Genomic DNA, 23,781 nt, shown 5'->3' with positions numbered 1-23,781 from the left:
TGTTGACTTGAACCCCCAACGGTGGGCTGGCTATGCCCCGGAGACTGAACTTGTAAGTTCTTTACTTATCTGACAAACTAACCTTTACTTACCTCCCCCAGGAACTGTTGAATTTTGCAGTGTCCACTTTTAAAATAGCTTATTGCCATTTTATGCCAATCTGTGTAGATTATTGTTTTACTTCAAAGTTTTATATTTACCTGTGCCAAGTACCGTACAATTTATGTACTTACTTGAAATCTGAATCTTGTGGTTTTAAAATAAATTAAGAAAATAATATTTTTCTATATAAAAACCTATTGGCCTGGAGTTAAGTCTGAGTGTGTGTTCTCATTTATTGCCTGTGTGTACAACAAATACTTAACACTACCCTCTGATAAGCCTATTGCTCGACCACACTACCACAAAAAGAGCATTGGTATTATCTATTATTGCCACGATCAACCTCTAAGGGGAACCCTAAGACTCTGTGCAAACTATCTCTCAGTTTGAGATAGTACATACAGAGCCAACTTCCTACAGTAGCAAAAAGATTAGAAGTATCAAGAAGCAACTATAGACTTCAATGAAGGTGCAAGCTTGATTACAAGCTACCGTTTTGTTTTTTTAAATCATGAATTGCTGTCATAATCAGGATCTTCAATTTGAGGATTAAGACACTTAGACAAAATGTGCGGTATTGCATGCAAAAACACACTTGTGTATGGTTTCGCAGGATAAGCTTGGCATTACCAAGGGAAGCTTGTGGATTCTGAGGGGACTCCGGCCATGGAGAAGTAAGTGGGAAGAGTGAGTCCCGAAAATGAATCCCCTGGATGTCTCCAAACGAACAGAATCCTAAGATTCATGAAAAAAACACATGAAAGTAATGTAGAACCAGCCTAAGTAAATTTTAGATCATCAGGAATAGGGCTAAATTATGCACACTAAGGTACACTTAGGCACCTGAAGGTACTTGGTTTTACGTTTTGTTGCTTTCACACCATTATCTGGTGTATGCTATTAACTTACAGATAAAATAAGTTATATGTCAATTCAGTCAAGTTCCATTTACTGATTGTCATATTACCTTTTGGATACCACCCCCCACCCAATGACTTTATCCAGCATGCTTGAATGTAAAAGGTATTTTGTCCTTGTGTACAGCTCCAAGATCATAACTCTTAATTATCACATGTAAGTTTTAGTTTTCTACAACAATATATTATAAAGTAACAATTCAAAGCCTAGATAAGATATGGGCCTAACTATGCACATTATTCACAATACAAAATCTCTATAATTGCGTGGAAAGTTGTTCCCATGATATCTTTGTTAATAGTCTAAAGCTCCCACTTTGTCCATCAGTACTTGTATAATTCATAGAAAGGAAAAAGGAAAAAAAATACCTTTGCCATTATATCAGGATCAGGCTCCTCAACAGGGTCTGCCCATTCTACAGTCACTACATTTCCCCATACTTTTACTTTTCCACTCATCAGCCGCCGCCTTGCTTGTGCTGCTGATTTGTGGTCCTCATACTCCAGGAAGCAGAATCCTCGATTTTTTTTCTTGTCGTCTGGCTGATGATACAGAATGACATCCACCAAAAATTCTAAACATTTGGAACAAAACAAAAAAAAACAATGGAAAGTTTTGAATAACATTTCACAAATTTATACCCTTAATTAAAAAATGTATTGCCAGGCCACTGGAATTATATGGTTTCTGCTCCTGGTATTTATTTTGTATAACTATTGATTCGCCACATAATACATAATCCATCTTCTGCTTTTAACACAAACATTTTTCCTAGCTCGAACAAATTAAGTTAATAAAAATGAGGCAACACATGTTGCGGAACAATGGAAAAACCTTTGCAAAGGATGACTGTTACTCATTACTGTAAATAAACTGCTACTAATGAGGTGAAACATGTGCCAAGACAGTGTTAACATGTAGGAATAACAATGAAATAATACCACAAAAAAATTGCTCTATTACTCTGCATAATTTGCATTTTCTGCCTGCATAATTTGGACCTTGCTGTGGTATAATTCCAGTCACTCTGCTTAAAGCCAAAATTCAACATTAAAAGTGAAAATTACTTAAGCAAACAGTATAACAAGGCTGTTACTTTTCAATGTTAACCCTTTGCTGTATAGCTTGGGCGTATCCCAGGATGTTTTTATACAAATCTGGTCCTTTGAAAACTACAAGTAATTCCCACCTTTACACATTCACTAGCTTGCTTATCCCACTCTTGCAGTCTGTGTCTATGCAACAAGTTAAAGAGAAAGAGGGGCTAACAGTGGGAGAAGGGTGGAGCAGGGCAGAATAGGGGCCTTCAGAAGGGGAGGGGCAGAGGATTAAACAGTAGGGGAGGGGCAGGGCAGACAAAACGGGGGCCAACAGTAGCGGAGGGGCATGGCAGGAGAGTGGGCTAAAGATAGGGAAGGATGAGGGGGCCACAGTAGTGGAGGAGCTGGGCTGGGGAGAAAGGGGGACAACATTAGGGGAGGGGCAGGGGAAGAAAGAGGGACAACAGTAGTGGCAGGGGAGAAAGGGACAACGGCAGGGGAGGGAGGGACAACAGTAGTGGCAGGGCAGGGGAGAAAGGGGACAATGGGAGAGGTGGGGCAGGGGAGAAAGGGGAACAACAGTAGGCAAGGGGGCGGGGCAGGGGAGACAGGGGACACCAGTGGGATAGCGGCTGGGGAGAAAGCAGAGGAAGCAGTGGAGGAGGGGGAAGAGTGGGCCAGGGGAACAGTATGGTACATGCATACTGGGGTGGGGCATCAGTGGAGAAGGGGCATGGGAGAAATATGTAGGTAGTCTTCCTTTTCCAAAACTCAAATAAGATTTGTAATCAATCTAAAAAAAAAAATATGGAAAATGTTATTTACCCAGTAGACATCTGTTTGTGGCATGTAGTGCTGTAGACTCACATGCTCTGCATACGCCTGCCATCTAGCGTTGGGTCCGGGTTTAACAAGTTGATATGCTTCGAAGAAGCATTTTCAAGTCACAGGATCGAGTGACTTTCTCAGTGATACTGCGCATGGGCATCGAGTCCTTTGTTAGACTGTTTTCCCGAAGGCGGATGAGAGTGTGTATAGAAGAAGTATAGAGAAAGATGTCCATGCAAGTGTATCTACATATGTACAAATATATACACAAGTATATGGTAACTGGACCAGCCACAGGCATCCGAGGGAGAGCGCATGAGAATCTACAGCACTACATGCCACAAACAGATGTCCACTGGATAAGTAAAATTTTCTGTTCTGTGGCATGTGTGGCTGTAGATACACATGCTCTGAAAAGACTGCAAAGCAGTCCCTCCATGAAAGCAGTGGCCAGCCTGTGGGAGTTGTGGTTGTTTGAAAAAGTTTTCTTAGGACAGCCTGCCTACACTGGCTTGCTGACATGCAACACATCAACACAATAATACTTTGTGAATGTATGTGGTATAGACCAAGTAGCTGCTTTGCAAATGTCAGCTAAAGGTATGTTTCCTAAGATGGCCATGGTGGCCTCTTTTTTCCTAGGGGAATGTGCTCTAGGAGTCAAAGGTAACTGCCCTTTTGCCTTTGCATAGCATGTTTGTATGCATTTAACTATCCATCTAGATATGCTGTTTTTTCCCTTTTTGTTTTTTTTTTTTTTGTAAAAATTTTTTTAACATTGGGGTACCCTTATGAGGTAGAGAGAATGCTACAAAGAGACATTTTGTTTCCTAAAATCTTTGGTCCTATCCATGTAGTACATGAGTGCTCACTTGGCATCTAGAGTGTGAAAAGCTCTTGGCATCTACAGTGTGGAGAGCTCTTTCTGCAATTGATCCAGGTTGCAGGAAAATAACTAGTAAACCAATGGATTGATTGATATGAAATTGAGAAATCACTTTGGGTAGGAACTTCAGATTTGTATGAAGCACTACCTTGTCTTTGCGTATTTGGAAGAATGGTTCTTTAAACGTTAGGGCCTGGAGTTCATTAACACGTCTGAGTGATGGGATACCGACTAAGAACGCCACTTTCCAAGAAAGATACTGAAGAGGACATGAATGAAGTGGCTCAAAAGGAGGCGCCATGAGCCAGGTAAGTACTATATTAAGATTCCAGGAGAGTGCTGGAGGCACCCTGGGTGGAATGACTTAAGGCATTCCATAGAGGCTTTGATAACTAGTATTCTTAACACAGAAGTATGTTCTCTGCTTTGTATGTATGCAGCCATCGCTGCAAGGTGAAGACAAAGAAGTTTAAGCCATATTGGCTTTCTTTAAATGAAGCAAATAAGCAATGTCTTGTACAGAAGCCTTAATGGGGTTAATTTGTTTGGATTGACAGTAACACGCAAAACTTTTCCAATTTGCTGCATAACATGCTCTAGTTGTAGGTCCACGAGCTTCCCTGAGAATGTCCATACATTCCGAAGGCAATCCTAAATGCCCAAGCTCTATGACTTTAGGAGCCATATCGCAAAGTTGAGGGACTCAGAGTCTGGACGTCTGATCTGTCCTTGATCCTTTGTCAGATGATCTGTTCTGTTGGGGAGCTTCTCGTGATGAACTAGTGAAAGGTCCAGCAGTTTAGTGAACCACTGCTGACATGCCCAAGTGGGAGCTACAAGGATCATGGTGAGTGATGTCTGCCTGATTTTCCGAACCAGGAATGAAATGAAAGGGAGAAGTGGAAAAGTGTAGGCAAATTACCCTGACCAGTTCATCCATGGAGCAGAGGGTGTGGGTGCCTGGATGCGAAGATTTGGTATTTTGCATTTCTGCTGTGACGAAAAGGTCTATTTAAGGTGTTGTAAGGAAATGCCTCCTGGGCATGGTTACCCCCTGACTTTTTGCCTTTGCTGATGCTATGTTTTGAATTGAAAGTGTGCTGAGGCCTGCTAACCAGGCCCCAGCACCAGTGTTCTTTCCCTAACCTGTACTTTTGATTCCACAATTGGCACACCCTGGCACCCAGATAAGTCCCTTGTAACTGGTACCTCTGGTACCAAGGGCCCTGATGCCAGGGAAGGTCTCTAAGGGCTGCAGCATGTATTATGCCACCCTAGAGACCCCTCACCCAGCACAGACACACTGCTTACCAGCTTGTGTGTGCTAGTGAGGACAAAACGAGTAAGTCGACATGGCACTCCCCTCAGGGTGCCATGCCAGCCTCTCACTGCCTATGCAGTATAGGTAAGACACCCCTCTAGCAGGCCTTACAGCCCTAAGGCAGGGTGCACTATACCATAGGTGAGGGTACCAGTGCATGAGCACTGTGCCCCTACAGTGTCTAAGCAAAACCTTAGACATTGTAAGTGCAGGGTAGCCATAAGAGTGTATGGTCTGGGAGTCTGTTTTACACGAACTCCACAGCACCATAATGGCTACACTGAAAACTGGGAAGTTTGGTATCAAACTTCTCACCACAATAAATGCACACTGATGCCAGTGTACATTTTATTGTAAAATACACCACAGAGGGCACCTTAGAGGTGCCCCCTGAAACTTAACCGACTATCTGTGTAGGCTGACTGGTCCCAGCAGCCTGCCACACTAGAGACATGTTGCTGGCCCCATGGGGAAGAGTGTCTGTCACTCTGAGGCCAGTAACAAAGCCTGCACTGGGTGGAGATGCTAACACCTCCCCCAGGCAGGAGCTGTAACACCTGGCGGTGAGCCTCAAAGGCTCACCCCTTTGTCACAGCACCGCAGGACACTCCAGCTAGTGGAGTTGCCCGCCCCCTCCGGCCCCGGCCCCCAATTTTGGCGGCAAGGCCGGAGAAAATAATGAGAATAACAAGGAGTCGTCACTGGCCAGTCAGGACAGCCCCTAAGGTGTCCTGAGCTGAGGTGACTAACTTTTAGAAATCCTCCATCTTGCAGATGGAGGATTCCCCCAATAGGATTAGGGATGTGACCCCCTCCCCTTGGGAGGAGGCACAAAGAGGGTGTACTCACCCTCAGGGCTACTAGCCATTGGCTACTAACCCCCGCCGACCTAAACACGCCCTTAAATTTTGTATTTAAGGGCTCTCCCTGAACCTAGAAATTAGATTCCTGCAACAACAAGAAGGACTGCCTAGCTGAAAACCCCTGCAGAGGAAGACCAGAAAACAACAACTGCCTTGGCTCCAGAAACTCACCGGCCTGTCTCTTGCCTTCCAAAGAACTCTGCTCCAGCGACGCCTTCCAAAGGGACCAGCGACCTCTGAATCCTCTGAGGACTGCCCTGCTTCGACGACGACAAGAAACTCCAGAGGACAGCGGACCTGCTCCAAAAAGACTGCAACTTTATCCAAAGGAGCAGCTTTAAAGAACCCTGCAATCTCCCCGCAAGAAGCGTGAGACTTGCAAAACTGCACCCGGCGACCCCGACTCGGCTGGTGGAGAACCAACACCTCAGGGAGGACCCCCGGACTACTCTACGACTGAGTACCAAAACCTGTCCCCCCTGAGCCCCCACAGCACCGCCTGCAGAGGGAATCCCGAGGCTTCCCCTGACCGCGACTCTCTGAAACCTTAGTCCCGACGCCTGGAAAAGACCCTGCACCGCAGCCCCTAGGACCTGAAGGACCGGACTTTCACTGCAGAAGTGACCCCCAGGAGTCCCTCTCCCTTGCCCAAGTGGAGGTTTCCCCGAGGAAGCCCCCCCTTGCCTGCAGCGCTGAAGAGATCCCTTGTTCTCTCATTGACTTCCATTGCGAACCCGACGCTTGTTCTAACACTGCACCCGGCCGCCCCCGCGCCGCTGAGGGTGAAATTTCTGTATGGGCTTGTGTCCCCCCCGGTGCCCTACAAAACCCCCCTGGTCTGCCCTCCGAAGACGCGGGTACTTACCTGCTGGCAGACTGGAACCGGGGCACCCCCTTCTCTCCATTGAAGCCTATGCGTTTTGGGCACCACTTTGAACTCTGCACCTGACCGGCCCTGAGCTGCTGGTGTGGTAACTTTGGGGTTGCTCTGAACCCCCAACGGTGGGCTACCTTGGACCAAGAACTGAACCCTGTAAGTGTCTTACTTACCTGGTAAAACTAACAAAAACTTACCTCCCCCAGGAACTGTGAAAATTGCACTAAGTGTCCACTTTTAAAATAGCTATTTGTGAATAACTTGAAAAGTATACATGCAATTGAAATGATTCAAAGTTCCTAATGTACTTACCTGCAATACCTTTCAAACAAGGTATTACATGTTAAATTTGAACCTGTGGTTCTTAAAATAAACTAAGAAAAGATATTTTTCTATACAAAACCTATTGGCTGGATTTGTCTCTGAGTGTGTGTACCTCATTTATTGTCTATGTGTATGTACAACAAATGCTTAACACTACTCCTTGGATAAGCCTACTGCTCGACCACACTACCACAAAATAGAGCATTAGTATTATCTCTTTTTACCACTATTTTACCTCTAAGGGGAACCCTTGGACTCTGTGCATGCTATTCCTTACTTTGAAATAGCACATACAGAGCCAACTTCCTACAGTATCGCATTGTGAAATGTGTGAACTCTTTGTGGACTTGGAGTGGCAATCCCTTTTGCTGTGTTGATTGTTGCTCCTAAGTATTGCTGTGTTTGACACGGCAGAAGGTGTGACTTTGTGTAGTTGATTGAGAAACCTAGTTTGTGGAGGATTTCTATGACATATTTTGTGTGTTGTGAACACCGTCTTAGCGTGTTGGTTTTGATTAACCAATCGTCTAGGTACGGGAACACATGTATTTGCTGCCTTCTGATATGTGCAGCTACTACTGCTAGGCATTTTGTAAAAACTCTTGGTGCAGTTGTTATTTCGAATGGCAACACTTTGAATTGGTAATGTATCCCTTGGAATACAAACCTTAGGTATTTTCTGTGTGAAGGATGTATTGGTATATGGAAATATGCATCCTTTAGGTCTAGTGTCGTCATGTAGTCTTGTTTGAGCAGTGGGATTACGTCTTGTAATGTAACCATGTGAAAGTGATCTGATTTGATGTAGGTGTTTAATGTTCTGAGATCTAGTATAGGTCTCAGACTCTTGTCTTTTTTGGTTATCAGAAAGTACAGGGAGTAAACTCCTGTGTTTATTTGTTGTTTTGGTACTAACTCTATTGCTTCTTTCTGTAGCAATGCCTGAACTTCTAGTCCTAGAAGATCTATATGTTGTTTTGACATATTGTGTGTTTTCGGTGGGCTGTTTGGAGGGAATTTGAGAAATTCTATGCAATAACCATGCTGGATAATTGCTAAGACCCAAGTGTCTGTTATTTCCTCCCAATGTTTGTAAAACTTGGTTAGTCTCCCCCCCACAGGTGTTATGTGTTGGGGATTTGTGACCTTGAAGTCACTGCTTGTTTGGAGGAGTTTTGGGACTTTGGAACTTTCCTCTATTCCTTTGAAATTGTCCCCCTCTATATTGTCCCCGAAAACCTCCCCGCTGATACTGGCTCTGGTAAGTGGGCTTTGTTTGTGAGGTTGTGGCTTCTGTGGTTTGCCCTCGAAACCCCCCTCGAAATTGTGTCTTTCGAAATGTGCCTCTGCTCTGTGGGGAGTAGAGTGCGCCCATGGCTTTGGCCGTGTCAGTGTCTTTCTTAAGTTTTTCGATCGCAGTGTCCACCTCCGGCCCAAACAACTGCTGTCCGTTGAATGGCATATTCAGCACAGCTAGCTGTATCTCTGGTTTAAATCCTGATGTACGCAGCCATGCATGTCTCCTTAATGTTACTGCTGTGTTGACAGTTCTAGCAGCTGTGTCTGCAGCATCCATTGCTGACCGTATCTGATTATTGGAGATACTCTGTCCTTTTTCTACTTGCTGCGCTCTTTTTTGGAACTCCTTGGGTAAATGTTCAATAAGGTGTTGCATCTCATCCCAATGGGCCCTATCATATCTGGCTAACAAAGCTTGCGAATTTGCAATACGCCACTGGTTTGCTGCCTGTGCCGCCACCCTTTTGCCTGCAGCATCGAATTTTCAACTTTCTTTATCTGGAGTTGGTGCATCTCCTGAAGTATGAGAGTTGGCTCTTTTGCGCGCTGCTCCCACTACAACAGAGTCTGGTGTTAGCTGTTGTGTAATGTACACTGGGTCTGTTGGTGGCGGTTTATATTTTTTATCTACTCTTGAAGTAATGGCTCTCCCTTTAACAGGCTCCTCAAACACTTGTTTGGAGTGTTTTAGCATTCCGGGTAGCATAGGAAGACTCTGATATTGGCTGTGTGTGGACGACAGTGTATTAAAAAGAAAGTCGTCTTAAATGGGCTCTGAATGAAGGCTGACATTATGAAATGCCGCTGCTCTTGACACCACCTGTGCGTAGCCTGTACTATCCTCTGGTGGCGATGGTTTAGCTGGATAGCATTCTGGACTATTATCTGACACTGGTGCGTCATAAAGGTCCCATGCGTCAGGGTCATCTTGACTCATTCCTGTATGAGTTGGGGATTGCATCATTGGTGGAGTGGCTACCGGTGATGGTTGCGGAGAGTGATGTGGGGATGGTGGCGGTGTTACTTGTTTAGACACCTTTGCGTGTGGCTGTTTGTCCTTGTCTTGGAAGGCAAGCTTGTGTTTGATCTTGACTGGAGGAAGAGTGCTGATCTTCCCTGTATCTTTTTGAATAAAGAGCCATCTTTGTGTGTGATCTGGCTCTATGGTCTGTAATTCCTGTCCAAATCTATGCGTCTTCATTTGTGTGGACAGTCCTTGTTCCTCAGTGTAGGAACTTGTTTTCGGTTCCGAGGCCGGATATTTCGGTACCAAAACCTTTTCGGCTGCTTTTTTCGGCTCCGACGAAACCTTTTTTACTTTCGGCGTCGTGCTCTCTCGGTGGCGATCCGTTTCGGTGCCGCTGTCTCGGTGCCGAATCTTCTCTGAGCCACTATCTCGGGCCCGAGATTGCTGTGTGCCGGTATCTCGACCGGAGTCGGATGACTTCGACACCAGCTCGCCCTTTTCCGGTGCCGATGAACGGTCACCTATTTTTCGGGTTAAGCCATGGCCTGTTGGCGGTGGCGTCCCCTGGGCTTTAGCGCTTTTCTCGTGAGTTCTTGGTTTTGACGTCTTACTCACGGTTTTAGGCGTTTCCTCGGGATCGATCTTCTCAGAGTCCGACTCCTGGGTGGAGAATGTTTCTTCCTCGTCCTCGAAACGCTCTTGTCCTCTCGGCGCCGACGCCATTTGCAGTCTTCTTGCTCTTCGTCCCCGAGTGTCTTCCTGGACCGAAACGCTCGACAGGCCTCACAAGTATCCTCCTTGTGTTCTGGTGACAAACAAGTTACAGACCAGATGTTGATCTGTATATGGATACTTGTTATGGCATTTTGGACAGAAGCGGAATGGGGTCCGTTCCATCAGCCTTGAAGAGACACGTGGCCGGGCCGACCAGGCCCTGACGGGGATGGAAAAAAAAACCAAAGGGCCACCGGAGCTCTTCTTAATTCGGTGTCGATCTGTTGTAACTAACCCGATACCGAACGCAAACAATACCGTCGATTTTTCCGAGCTTCTAACTAACTTTCCGACCCGAAACACGGAGCGAAAAGGAACATGTCCGAACCCGATGGCGGAAAAAAAACAATCTAAGATGGAGTCGAAATGGGAGGAGTCCCTCGGTCTCGTGACTCGAAAAAAGACTTCTTCAAAGAAAAACAACTTGTAACATTCCGAGCCCAACACCAGATGGCGGGATGTGCACAGCATGTGTATCTGCAGCTACACATGCCATTGAATATATATATATATATATATATATATATATATATATATATATATATATATATATATATATATATATATATATATATATATAACAATATTTTTGTATGGGGCTACATGCCCCATGGTGCCCAGCACCGACTCAATCGCCTGCTGACTATGGTGGTGTTTGCTTTGTTAAAAGAAGACGGACCGTAGGAGGCTAGCCTTGTGTGACGTGGATACCTAAGGTACTTACACCTTATACCAGGTATCCCCTCTAGTGAAGTGTAGGCAGTGTTTAGAGGCCAGGCTCTCTAGAGGTAGCTGTGGATGAGCAACCAAGGCATATTTAGGAGACATGCAAAGCTCAAGCAAAACCACTGTAGTCACACAGCCCTTACACACATGAAAGATACTTTATTTTTGGATCACAATACCACAAAATACTATAAGAGAAACCCTCAAATAGGAGGTAATACCCTAATTATATACACTAGTAAACAGTAAAAGGTGTAGAAAAGGTTAGAAAGTAGTGCAAATGTAGATAGCCAATAGTGACCCTAGGGGGAGCCCAAACCATATACTAAAAAAATGGGATGCGAACACAGGACACCCCACCTAGGTAAGTGGAAGTGTAGAGGGGAGCTGGGAGTACTAGAAAACCAAAGAGGTAACAGTACATCCAGCGACCAGGAAATCAGGATAAGTCACTGGAATTTCCCCAAACTACCTAAAAGGAAGGAAAAGAAGAAAAGAAGACAGACGAGACTGCAAGAAACCAGCGGTGGAGTCCTGGAGAAGCCCAGTGGCGAGAGGGGACTGAGTCCAAAAGTGTCAGTGGAGTCCAGGAGGTGTAGTAGCTACTACCCACCAGCTGTACTTTCAGGATTTGGTCGACGGTGAGGAAGGACTGGTCAGCCGGAGAAGAGTTCCTGATGGATGCAGAAGATGTTCCACGCTGAAGTGAAGATTGCAGATGGGTGATGGTGCAGGAATTCAACCAACAAGCCTTGGCAAAGGCAATCTTGCGGTTAGTGGAAAATTGCTGCGGGGAGGGGGGGGGGGGGGGGGGGGGAGGGGGCTTGAGGAGGCACAAAAGTTGGAGAAGGAGCCTACACAGCACTACAGAAAACTATTCCACACCGCAGGTGATCCATGCAAAGGGCTGTGCATTGCAGGAAGGAGTACTGGGGAATGGAGCTACACGTCGCCTAAAGATCGCTTGGAGGAGATGCAAACAACGCTTGGCAGCTGCAAGAGACGCAGTGCACAGGGTATTGTAAGGAAATGCCTCCTTGGCATGGTTGCCCCCTGACTTTTTGCCTTTGCTGATGCTATGTTTACAATTGAAAGTGTGCTGAGGCCTGCTAACCAGGCCCCAGCACCAGTGTTCTTTCCCTAACCTGTACTTTTGTATCCACAATTGGCAGACCTTGGCATCCAGATAAGTCCCTTGTAACTGGTACTTCTAGTACCAAGGGCCCTGATGCCAAGGAAGGTCTCTAAGGGCTGCAGCATGTCTTATGCCACCCTGGAGACCTCTCACTCAGCACAGACACACTGCTTGCCAGCTTGTGTGTGCTAGTGAGGACAAAACTAGTAAGTCGACAGGGCACTCCCCTCAGGGTGCCATGCCAGCCTCTCACTGCCTATGCAGTATAGGTAAGACACCCCTCTAGCAGGCCTTACAGCCCTAAGGCAGGGTGCACTATACCATAGGTGAGGGTACCAGTGCATGAGCATGGTACCCCTACAGTGTCTAAACAAAACCTTAGACATTGTAAGTGCAGGGTAGCCATAAGAGTATATGGTCTGGGAGTCTGTCAAACACGAACTCCACAGCACCATAATGGCTACACTGAAAACTGGGAAGTTTGGTATCAAACTTCTCAGCACAATAAATGCACACTGATGCCAGTGTACATTTTATTGCAAAATACACCCCAGAGGGCACCTTAGAGGTGCCCCCTGAAACTTAACCGACTGTCTGTGTAGGCTGACTAGTTCCAGCAGCCTGCCACACTAGAGACATGTTGCTGGCCCCATGGGGAGAGTGCCTTTGTCACTCTGAGGCCAGTAACAAAGCCTGCACTGGGTGGAGATGCTAACACCTCCCCCAGGCAGGAGCTGTGACACCTGGCGGTGAGCCTCAAAGGCTCACCCCTTTGTCACAGCCCAGCAGGGCACTCCAGCTTAGTGGAGTTGCCCGCCCCCTCCGGCCACGGCCCCCACTTTTGGCGGCAAGGCTGGAGGGAACAAAGAAAGCAACAAGGAGGAGTCACTGGCCAGTCAGGACAGCCCCTAAGGTGTCCTGAGCTGAGGTGACTAACTTTTAGAAATCCTCCATCTTGCAGATGGAGGATTCCCCCAATAGGGTTAGGATTGTGACCTCCTCCCCTTGGGAGGAGGCACAAAGAGGGCGTACCACCCTCAGGGCTAGTAGCCATTGGCTACTAACCCCCCAGACCTAAACACGGCCTTAAATTTAGTATTTAAGGGCTACCCTGAACCCTAGAAAATTAGATTCCTGCAAACTACAAGAAGGACTGCCTAGCTGAAAACCCCTGCAGAGGAAGACCAGAAGACGACAACTGCCTTGGCTCCAGAAACTCACCGGCCTGTCTCCTGACTTCCAAAGAACTCTGCTCCAGCGACGCCTTCCAAGGGACCAGCGACCTCTGAATCCTCTGAGGACTGCCCTGCTTCGAAAAAGACAAGAAACTCCCGAGGACAGCGGACCTGCTCCAAAAAGACTGCAACTTTGTTTCAAGGAGCAGCTTTAAAGACCCTGCAATCTCCCCGCAAGAGGCGTGAGACTTGCAACACTGCACCCGGCGACCCCGACTCGGCTGGTGGAGAACCAACACCTCAGGGAGGACCCCCGGACTACTCTACGACTGTGAGTACCAAAACCTGTCCCCCCTGAGCCCCCACAGCGCCGCCTGCAGAGGGAATCCCGAGGCTTCCCCTGACCGCGACTCTCTGAAACCTAAGTCCCGACGCCTGGAAAAGACCCTGCACCCGCAGCCCCCAGGACCTGAAGGACCGGACTTTCACTGGAGAAGTGACCCCCAGGAGTCCCTCTCCCTTGGCCAAGTGGAGGTTTCCCCGAGGAAGCCCCCCCCTTGCCTGCCTGCAGCGTTGAAGAGATCCGTTGATCTCTCATAGACTAACATTGCAAACCCGACGCTTGTTTCTACACTGCACCCGGCCGCCCCCGCGCTGCTGAGGGTGAAATTTCTGTGTGGGCTTGTGTCCCCCCCGGTGCCCTACAAAACCCCCCTGGTCTGCCCTCCGAAGACGCGGGTACTTACCTGCAAGCAGACCGGAACCGGGGCACCCCCTTCTCTCCATTCTAGCCTATGCGTTTTGGGCACCACTTTGAACTCTGCACCTGACCGGCCCTGAGCTGCTGGTGTGGTGACTTTGGGGTTGCTCTGAACCCCCAACGGTGGGCTACCTTGGACCAAGAACTGAACCCTGTAAGTGTCTTACTTACCTGGTAAAACTAACAAAAACTTACCTCCCCCAGGAACTGTGAAAATTGCACTAAGTGTCCACTTTTGAAATAGCTATTTGTCAATAACTTGAAAAGTATACATGCAATTGAAATGATTCAAAGTTTCTAATGTACTTACCTGCAATACCTTTCAAACACGATATTACATGTTAAATTTGAACCTGTGGTTCTTAAAATAAACTAAGAAAATATATTTTTCTATAACAAAACCTATTGGCTGGATTTGTCTCTGAGTGTGTGTACCTCATTTATTGTCTATGTGTATGTACAACAAATGCTTAACACTACTCCTTGGATAAGCCTACTGCTCGACCACACTACCACAAAATAGAGCATTAGTATTATCTATTTTTACCACTATTTTACCTCTAAGGGGAACCCTTGGACTCTGTGCATGCTATTCCTTACTTTGAAATAGCACATACAGAGCCAACTTCCTACAGTATTGTCCTGCATGGGAAGGCAAAGGCTTACATGCACCAAAGTTGGAGGGCTGGCAGAGAGGACCAAGAGGACTACTCTGGACCACCACCCGTGATGTAGGATCCACACAGCTCAGGATGAGAGGAGATCCACGCAGCCGGTAGCTTTTGCAGCAGGTGCCTGCAGATGCAGGGGAGTGACTTCAAGGGAGATTCCGTCTTTCTTCTAGTGCAGACTGAAGACACGCCATCCTCAGTGGATGCACAGCAGGTGGAAATGTTGCAGTTGCTGGCAGGAGCCCTGGAAAATGTTGCCGAAGCATTCTTCTTGAAGGCAGTTTGTCAGGTCCTGGAGGTTTCAGTCGCAGTTCCGGAGGCCAGAAGTCGAAGTAGAGGTTGCAGAGGAGTCCTGCTGCAATCTTGCAAACCGAATCTGAGGACCCCACCCAAGAGATAGACCCTAAATAGTCCTGAAAGGGGATTGGTCTCCTAGCCAGGTAAGCACCTATCAGGAGGGGGCTCTGATATCACCTCCCTGGCCACTTAGATGGTACCAGAGTTCCATGCCAATCTTGGAAACAAGATGTCAGAGCCCAGTGACCCTCTGGAGGGGCTCTGAGCACCACCCCTGGGGTGGTGATGGACAGGGAAGGGGTCACTCCCCTTTCCATTGTCCATTTTCGTGCCAGAGCAGGGACTGGGGGCCCCTGAACCGGTTTGGACTGGTTTATGCACGGGGTGGCACCAAATGTGCCCTTCAAAGCATACCAGTGCCTTGGGGAGGCTACCCCTCTGTAAGGAAATGCCTCATGGCATGGTTACCCCCTGACTTTTTGTCTTTGCTGATGCTAAGTTTTGATTTGAAAGTGTGCTGAGGCCTGCTAACCAGGCCCCAGCACCAGTGTTCTTTCCCTAATCTGTACTTTTGTTTTCACAATTGGCACACACTTGGATCCAGGTAAGTCCCTTGTAACTGGTACCCCTGGTACCAAGGGCCCTGATGGCAGGGAAGGTCTCTAAGGGCTGCAGCATGTCTTATGCCACCCTGGGGACCCCTCACTCAGCACAGACACACTGCTTGACAACTTGTGTGGGCTGGTGAGGACAAAATGAGTAAGTCGACATGGCACTCCCCTCAGGGTGCCATGCCAACCTCACACTGCCTATGCAGTATAGATAAGTCACCCCTCTAGCAGGCAGGGTGCACTATACCATAGGTGAGGGAACCAGTGCATGAGCACTGTGCCCCTACAGTGTCTAAGCCAAACCTTAGACATTGTAAGTGCAGGGTAGCCATAAGAGTATATGGTCTGGGAGTCTGTCAAACACGAACTCCCCAGCACCATAATGGCTACACTGAAAACTGGGAAGTTTGGTATCAAACTTCTCAGCACAATAAATGCACACTGATGCCAGTGTACATTTTATTGTAACATACACCCCAGAGGGCACCTTAGAAGTGCCCCCTGAAACCTTAACCAACTACCCGTGTAGGCTGACTGGTTTTAGCAGCCTGCCACACTCGAGACATGTTGCTGGCCACATGGGGAGAGTGCCTTTGTCACTCTGTGGCTAGTAACAAAGCCTGCACTGGGTGGAGATGCTTATCACCTCCCCCTTGCAGGAGCTGTAACACCTGGTGGTGAGCCTCAAAGGCTCACTCCCCTTTGTTACAGCACCACAGGGCATTCTAGCTAGTGGAGTTGCCCGCCCCCTCCGGCCACAGCCCCACTTTTGGCGGCAAGGCCGGAGGAGATAATGAGAAAAACAAGGAGGAGTCACTGGCCAGTCAGGACAGCCCCTAAGGCAACCTGAGCTGAAGTGATCCTGACTTTTAGGAATCCTCCATCTTGCAGATGGAGAATCCCCCCCAATAGGGATAGGGATGTGACCCCCTCCCCTTGGGAGGAGGCACAAAGAGGGTGTAGCCACCCTCAGGGCTAGTAGCCATTGGCTACTGCCCTCCCCGACCTAAACACACCCCTAAATTCTGTATTTAGGGACTCCCCTGAACCTAGGAACTCAGATTCCTGCAACCTAAGAAGAAGAGGACTGCTGAGCTGAAAAACCCTGCAGAGAAGACGGAGACACCAACTGCTTTGGCCCCAGCTCTACTGGCCTGTCTCCCCCCTTCTGAAGAAACTGCTCCAGCGACGCTTTCCCCAGGACCAGCGACCTCTGAATCCTCAGAGGACTGCCCTGCTCTAAAAGGACCAAGAAACTCCCGAGAACAGCAGCCCTGTTCACCCAAGACTGCAACTTTGTTTCCAAAGAAGCAACTTAAAGACAACTGTGTTTCCCGCCAGAAGCGTGAGACTTGCAACTCTGCACCCGACGCCCCCGGCTCGACTTGTGGAGAACAAACACTTCAGGGAGGACTCCCTGGCGACTACGAGACCGTGAGTAGCCAGAGTTGCCCCCCCCTGAGCCCCCACAGCGACGCCTGCAGAGGGAATCCCCAGGCTCCCCCTGACCGTGACTGCCTGACTCCCAGATCCCGACGCCTGGAAAAGACCCTGCACTCGCAGCCCCCAGGACCTGAAAGATCGGAACTCCAGTGCAGGAGTGACCCCCAGGAGGTGGCTACCCCGAGGAGCCCCCCCCCCCCCTTGCCTGCATCGCTGAAGAGATCCCTTGGTCTCCCATTGATTCCAATTGAAAACCCGACGTGTGTTTGCACACTGCACCCGGCAGCCCCCGTGCTGCTGAGGGTGTACTTTCAGTGCTTACTTGTGTCCCCCCCGGTGCCATACAAAACACCCCTGGTCTGCCCTCCGAAGACGCGGGTACTTACCTGCTGGCAGACTGGAACCGAGGCACCCCCTTCTCCATTGAAGCCTATGCGTTTTGGGCACCACTTTGAACTCTGCACCTGACCGGCCCTGAGCTGCTGGTGTGGTAACTTTGGGGTTGCTCTGAACCCCCAACGGTGGGCTACCTTGGACCCAAACTTTAACCCAGTAGGTGGTTTACTTACCTGCAAGAACTAACAATTACTTACCTCCCCTAGGAACTGTGAAAATTGCACTGTCTAGTTTTAAAATAGCTATATGTGTTGTATTTGAAAAGTATATATGCTATTGTGATTATTCAAAGTTCCTAAAGTACTTACCTGCAATACCTTTCATTCAAAGTATTACATGTAAAATTTGAACCTGTGGTTCTTAAAATAAACTAAGAAAATATATTTTTCTATACAAAAACCTATTGGCCTGGAATTGTCCCTGAGTGTGTGTTCCTCATTTATTGCCTGTGTGTGTACAACAAATGCTTAACACTACTCCTTTGATAAGCCTACTGCTCGACCACACTACCACAAAATAGAGCATTAGTATTATCTCTTTTTGCCACTATCTTACCTCTAAGGGGAACCCTTGGACTCTGTGCATACTATTCCTTACTTTGAAATAGTGCATACATAGCCAACTTCCTACACCCTCCCACGCCATTCACACCTATTTCCAAAGGGAGAGGGTGTTACCTCCCTCTTCAAAAGGAAATCTTTTGTTCTGCCTTCCTGGGCTGGATCAGATCAAGCAGAAGGGCAGCAGCTGGGCTGCCCAGAAAACCCTGTAAGACTGGTGGTAGCAATGCTGGGGGTCCTCTAAGGTGCCCCCAGAGTGCATGGAATCATACTTTCAATACTTGCAACAGTATAGGGTATGATTCCGACATGTTTTATACCAAATATGCCCAGGCTCCGAGTTACCATTATGTAGCTGGAGATATGTAGTGACTTATGTCCAGTACATGCGTAAATTGGCGTCCCCGCACTCACAAAGTCCAGGAAAATGGAGCTGGAGCTTGTGAGGGCACCTCTGCTAGTGCAGTGGTGCCCTCACACACAGGTACCTGCAACCTGCCCTCTGTGCTGAGAGGGCTTACCATAGGGGTGACTTAGTGATTTGGTGCAGTGACCTGTAGTGAAAATGGGTGCATGCCCGTTTTATGGAGACTGCAACAGCAGGCCTGCAGAACCCTTTGCATGGGCTCCCTATGGGTGGCAGAATAACTGCTGCTGCCCATAGGGATCCCCTTATACCCCAATGCCCTGGGTACCATATACTAGGGACTACATTGGGTGACCAGTATGCCAATTGTGGGAAGAAAAAGGTACAGTTGCCAAACTTTACAGGAGAGAGCATAACCACTGGGGTCCTGGTTAGAAGGATCCCAGTGGACACAGTCAAACACAATGACAACAGGCAGAAAATGTGGGTAACCCATGGCAAGAAAGAGGGTAATTTCCTACATGGACGAACCATCGCTCCTTTCTCGCCGTTTCTGCATGTAAACGTTTTGTTGACCTAGAGCACTGCGCCCTTCCAAGGAGGGAAACTTGGCGGCAACAACAAACAAAACTTTGAACAAAACAGACACCAGCTCAACCAGCCAGTGATGTCAGCAGGGAAGCGAGTAAGTGCTGGGCACCATGGGGAATGTAGTCCCTGCAGCACTGGTGATGCAAAAGAAGTGTGCTGAAAACACAAGAGGAACTGCATGCCCCGGCAAGCAGTGCATACAGAGCTTAACATGGTGGCCGGGCAGCTTGGGTGCTAAAAGAGGCAGAGTGCAAAACAAGCGCCCTAGAAAACAGCCTCTAACATTTGACTTCGGTCTTTGAAGGCACAGCAAATGTAACAAAATAAGAGGATTTAACACCCTGTTTACAGAAACTGACTTCGGAGCACTGAAAACATCCAGTGCTTTGGTCAAATGCTCTTAGAGAAAGAAAAAAGTAGTTCTTAAACTGAGACTGGTAGAAATACTGGGGCACTGCTCTTTGGACTGGAAAGGAAGGACAAATAGGAAAGATTTACCATTAGCAAGCAAATATTTTTAAAGGACAAACACAAACCAATGAAAAGCAGTAAGCCCAAAAAGAAGTATATACACAAGAGGTCTCGGAAGCGCAACCAAAACATTTTTGGTTTTCCTGATGGGCAGTTTTGGTGTCGAGTAAACCATTAATAACTCCCCGGGGCAGGAGAGGGAGGGGATCAAAGGCATATAGGAGCCCCGATCCCCAATGCTGATGGACATGCAAGGATTTGGAGACGCAAGGATTTAAGGATTTGGACACTGTGTGTTCTCTGCCGTGGAGAACAGATCGAGCCAGGGTTTTCCCCATTCCCAGAAGATGCCCTGTGCAATGAGTTTAACTGCCATTCATAATCTACTAGGCACCAACAACAGTTTGTCCACTCTGGTGTTTAAAGATCCTGACAGGTGCTGGGCAATCCGGGAGATGTGTCAAGAGCTCAGCCACTTCAAGGAGCAGGGCCTCCTGGCACAGGACCGAGAACATCACTTTGCTCACTTGTTGCAATACCACATGGTGAACATGCTGCACACAAGAATGTGCACCCATTCCACTCTGATGGTCAGGAGGATCACTTTTAGTGCAAAGTGATTGTTCGCAACTCCCAACAAGTTGATGCGGTGGCAAGCCTCCTTTGCAGACCAGAGTCCTCTGATCTCTACCTCTCCTAGGTGACCTCTCCAAATTGGTAACAATGCATCTGTCACAACCGTTCGATTAAGGTGAGGTAGGGAGGGGGGGTCTGTCACCAGTCCAACCTGCATACAAGCAGCAATCACTGCAGATTTTCAGTCCTCTCCTTCAATGTCTGGATGATCTGTTAGGTCCATTTGGTGCTGTGCTCACATTTCAGCTCTCACTGCAGAGACTCCACGCTCCACCTGGTGTGGTCCCCCAGCAGGGTGCAGCAGGCCAAGAGGCTTAGAAACATCAGAGCCACTCTACTATCAAAGCCAAGGGTTGAGACTCAGTGAGGCAGAAGGATGGCTCAAAAGAGCAGTGTATACAGGATGGCCCCCAATGAAGGGGAGTCGTGAAGGAGTCAGGTAGGACTTTAATGGATTGATGGAAAAACCAAACAATGTCAACAGGTCGCCAGTTATCTATAGGTAGTTTACGACTGTTTGAGGCGATACCGCCTTCAACAGCCAGCTGTTGAGGTAAAGGAAGACTGGTATTTGTGACCTTGGCAGATGGCCTGCAACCACCGCAATCACCTTTGTTAACACCCAAGATGCACTGGTAAGATCAAAGGGAAGCACAAACTGAAAGTGCTCCTATTCTTCCTGAAACTGTAGGTAACTCCTGTGAGACTGCAGGTCAGATATTTGAAAATAGCATCCTGCAAGCCCAGTGTTACCATGCAGTCTACTGGATCCAGGGCAGACAGAACTTTGGCGCGGAGGAGCATTCTGAGCTTCTCCTTCCGGAAGAAAAATTTCAAAGGGTGAAATTGTCTCTGTACCTTTGTTCTAATCCTTTAGCAAATTAGATGCAGGCAAGGACAAACCAACATCACTGAAAAACATTAAACGTCAGGAAAATTAGGCCACAAGGGAAAAACAACATGTCCATTCACCTCAAAAACATTTTGAAAAGGTCAGAAGCTGGAAAATATGCAGTGTTTTTTTTTTTGGGGGGGGGGGAAGGGGGAAGAGAGGAATGGAGAGTAGAAAATAGCAGACAAAAAAAAAAAAACACACACGGATGACTTATTCTCACCTGTGACTTTACTGAACTCTTCCAGTATATTTTCCTTGGTCTTGTTCTTTGGAATTGACCCAACAAATAGCCTATTGTTCGCCACAGAAATGCATACACCAAGATGCTTTCCAGGCCGAATTTCAAAGTTGTCACACTGAAATAAATGAGAATGAGTCAACACTATTAAACTCTAGTAAAAAAGAGCACAGTCATATCTTTAACTCAATCACGCACCACTGCAGGATTTACCTATTGCAGCAAATACTCTTTTTAATAACTGCATGCCCCTTCAAAGCATCTCTGACCGGAATTTATACTAAGAAGTTGAAATTAATTACTTGCAATCCTAGCTTGCCATGGGGGATTCATTAATTACATTTATAAGTACTGAATATCTCCACCTGTGGGAAGGATAGCAGAACATGTTCTTTTTAAAGCAGATTGCTTTTCAGAGTTAAAATATGTAAAGATGCCTGCTTAAAAGCAACTTTTTGTATTACTTTATTAATTATTCTAATGGAGATTTAAGTAACTATTAAGCACCTAAGATGAAAGAAATGCGCTAATAGGTGCCCGTTAAGTGAAGTCTCATAAGAGAAAGTTTGCTATGACACTTATTAAAAAGATATGCTAGTCCCTCAAGGGTACAGCTCGGTCAATACTTAAGAGTCTGCCAGAAGAAGGATTTTGATCACTATATTCTAGCCTTTCTTCCCATGTTTCTGAAGAGGAGGGAGGATGCCTTATGAATGTAATGAAATTACTTATGGAAGATGTAAAGAAATGGCTCCCTGTTGCAGTAACCCCCCACTTTTTGCCTGCTACTGATGCTGACTTGACTGAGAAGTGTGCTGGGACCCTGCTAACCAGGCCCCAGCACCAGTGTTCTTTCACCTAAAATGTACCATTGTCTCCACAATTGGCACACCCCTGGCATCCAGGTAAGTCCCTTGTAACTGGTACCCCAGGTACCAAGGGCCCTGATGCCAGGGAAGGTCTCTAAGGGCTGCAGCATGTCTTATGCCACCCTAGGGACCCCTCACTCAGCACAGACACACTGCTTGCCAACTTGTGTGTGCTGGTGGGGAGAAAATGACTAAGTCGACATGGCACTCCCCTCAGGGTGCAATGCCAACCTCGCACTGCCTGTGGCATAGGTAAGTCACCCCTCTAGCAGGCCTTACAGCCCTAAGGCAGGGTGTACTATACCACAGGTGAGGGCATATGTGCATGAGCACTATGCCCCTACAGTGTCTAAGCAAAACCTTAGACATTGTAAGTGCAGGGTAGCCATAAGAGTATATGGTCTGAGAGTCTGTCAAAAACGAACTCCACAGCTCCATAATGGCTACACTGAATACTGGGAAGTTTAGTATCAAACTTCTCAGAATATTAAACCCACACTGATGCCAGTGTTGGATTTATTAAAAAATGCACACAGAGGGCATCTTAGAGATGCCCCCTGTATTTTACCCAATTGTTCAGTGCAGGACTGACTGGTCTGTGCCAGCCTGCTGCTGAGAGACGAGTTTCTGACCCCATGCGGTGAGAGCCTTTGTGCTCTCTGGGGACAGAAACAAAGCCTGCTCTGGGTGGAGGTGCTTCACACCTCCCCCCTGCAGGAACTGTAACACCTAGCAGTGAGCTTCAAAGGCTCTGGCTTCGTGTTACAATGCCCCAGGGCATTCCAGCTAGTGGAGATGCCCGCCCCCTGGACACAGCCCCCACTTTTGGCGGCAAGTCCAGGAGAGATAATGAGAAAAACAAGGAGGAGTCACTGGCCAGTCAGGACAGCCCCTAAGGTGTCCTGAGCTGAGGTGACTCTGACTTTTAGAAATCCTCCATCTTGCAGATGGAGGATTCACCCAATAGGGATAGGAATATGCCCCCCTCCCCTTGGGAGGAGGCACAAAGAGGGTGTACCCACCCTCAGGGCTAGTAGCCATTGGCTACTAACCCCCCAGACCTAAACACGCCCTTAAATTTAGTATTTAAGGGCTTCCCTGAACCTAAGAATTTAGATTCCTGCAACTACAAGAAGAGGACTGCTGAGCTGAAAGACCCCTGCAGAAGAAGAAAAGACACCAACTGCTTTGGCCCCAGACCTACCGGCCTGTCTCCTGCCTTCTAAAGAAACCTGCTCCAGCGACGCTCTCCCCAGGACCAGCGACCTCTGAATCCTCAGAGGACTGACCTGCTTCAAGAAAGACAAGAAACTCCCGAGGACAGCGGACCTGCTCCAAAAAGACTGCAACTTTGTTACAGAGGAGCAGATTTAAAGACCCCTGCAATCCCCGCAAGAAGCGTGAGACTTGCAACACTGCACCCGGCGACCCCAACTCGACTGGTGGAGAACCAACACCTCAGGGAGGACCCTCCGGTGACTCCGAGACTGTGAGTAACCAAAGTTGTCCCCCCTGAGCCCCCAGAGCGACGCCTGCAGAGGGAATCCCCAGGCTCCTCCTGACCGCGACTGCCTGACTCTAAAATCCCGACGGCTGGAAAAGACCCTGCACCCGCAGCCCCTGAAGGATCGGAACTTCAGTGCAGGAGTGACCCCCAGGAGGCCCTCTCCCATGCCCAGGTGGTGGCTACCCCCGAGGAGCCCCCCCCCTGCCTGCATCGCTGAAGAGACCCCTTGGTCTC

At 47.8% G+C, this 23,781-nt stretch overlaps 1 protein-coding gene across 4 annotated transcripts in view; it reads right to left on the bottom strand.

Annotated features, from left to right (window-relative positions):
* The window catches only part of HNRNPR (heterogeneous nuclear ribonucleoprotein R), a 355,793-nt gene that overhangs the window by 90,740 nt on the left and 241,272 nt on the right, over window positions 1-23,781 (bottom strand). For all 4 annotated transcript variants that reach the window (XM_069223913.1, XM_069223912.1, XM_069223911.1 and 1 more), the window contains 2 exons: window positions 21,154-21,289; window positions 1,389-1,594 (listed from right to left, as the gene is read on the bottom strand). In XM_069223913.1, coding sequence (XP_069080014.1) covers window positions 1,389-1,594; window positions 21,154-21,289 — 342 coding nt within the window. The remainder of the gene's footprint in view (window positions 1-1,388; window positions 1,595-21,153; window positions 21,290-23,781) is intronic.

Source organism: Pleurodeles waltl, chromosome 3_1, assembly GCF_031143425.1.
Source record: "Pleurodeles waltl isolate 20211129_DDA chromosome 3_1, aPleWal1.hap1.20221129, whole genome shotgun sequence".
Classification (NCBI taxonomy): Eukaryota; Metazoa; Chordata; class Amphibia; order Caudata; family Salamandridae; genus Pleurodeles; species Pleurodeles waltl.
Note: the sequence above shows the minus strand (reverse complement) of the source record. Positions and strands in the feature narration are given on the sequence as shown.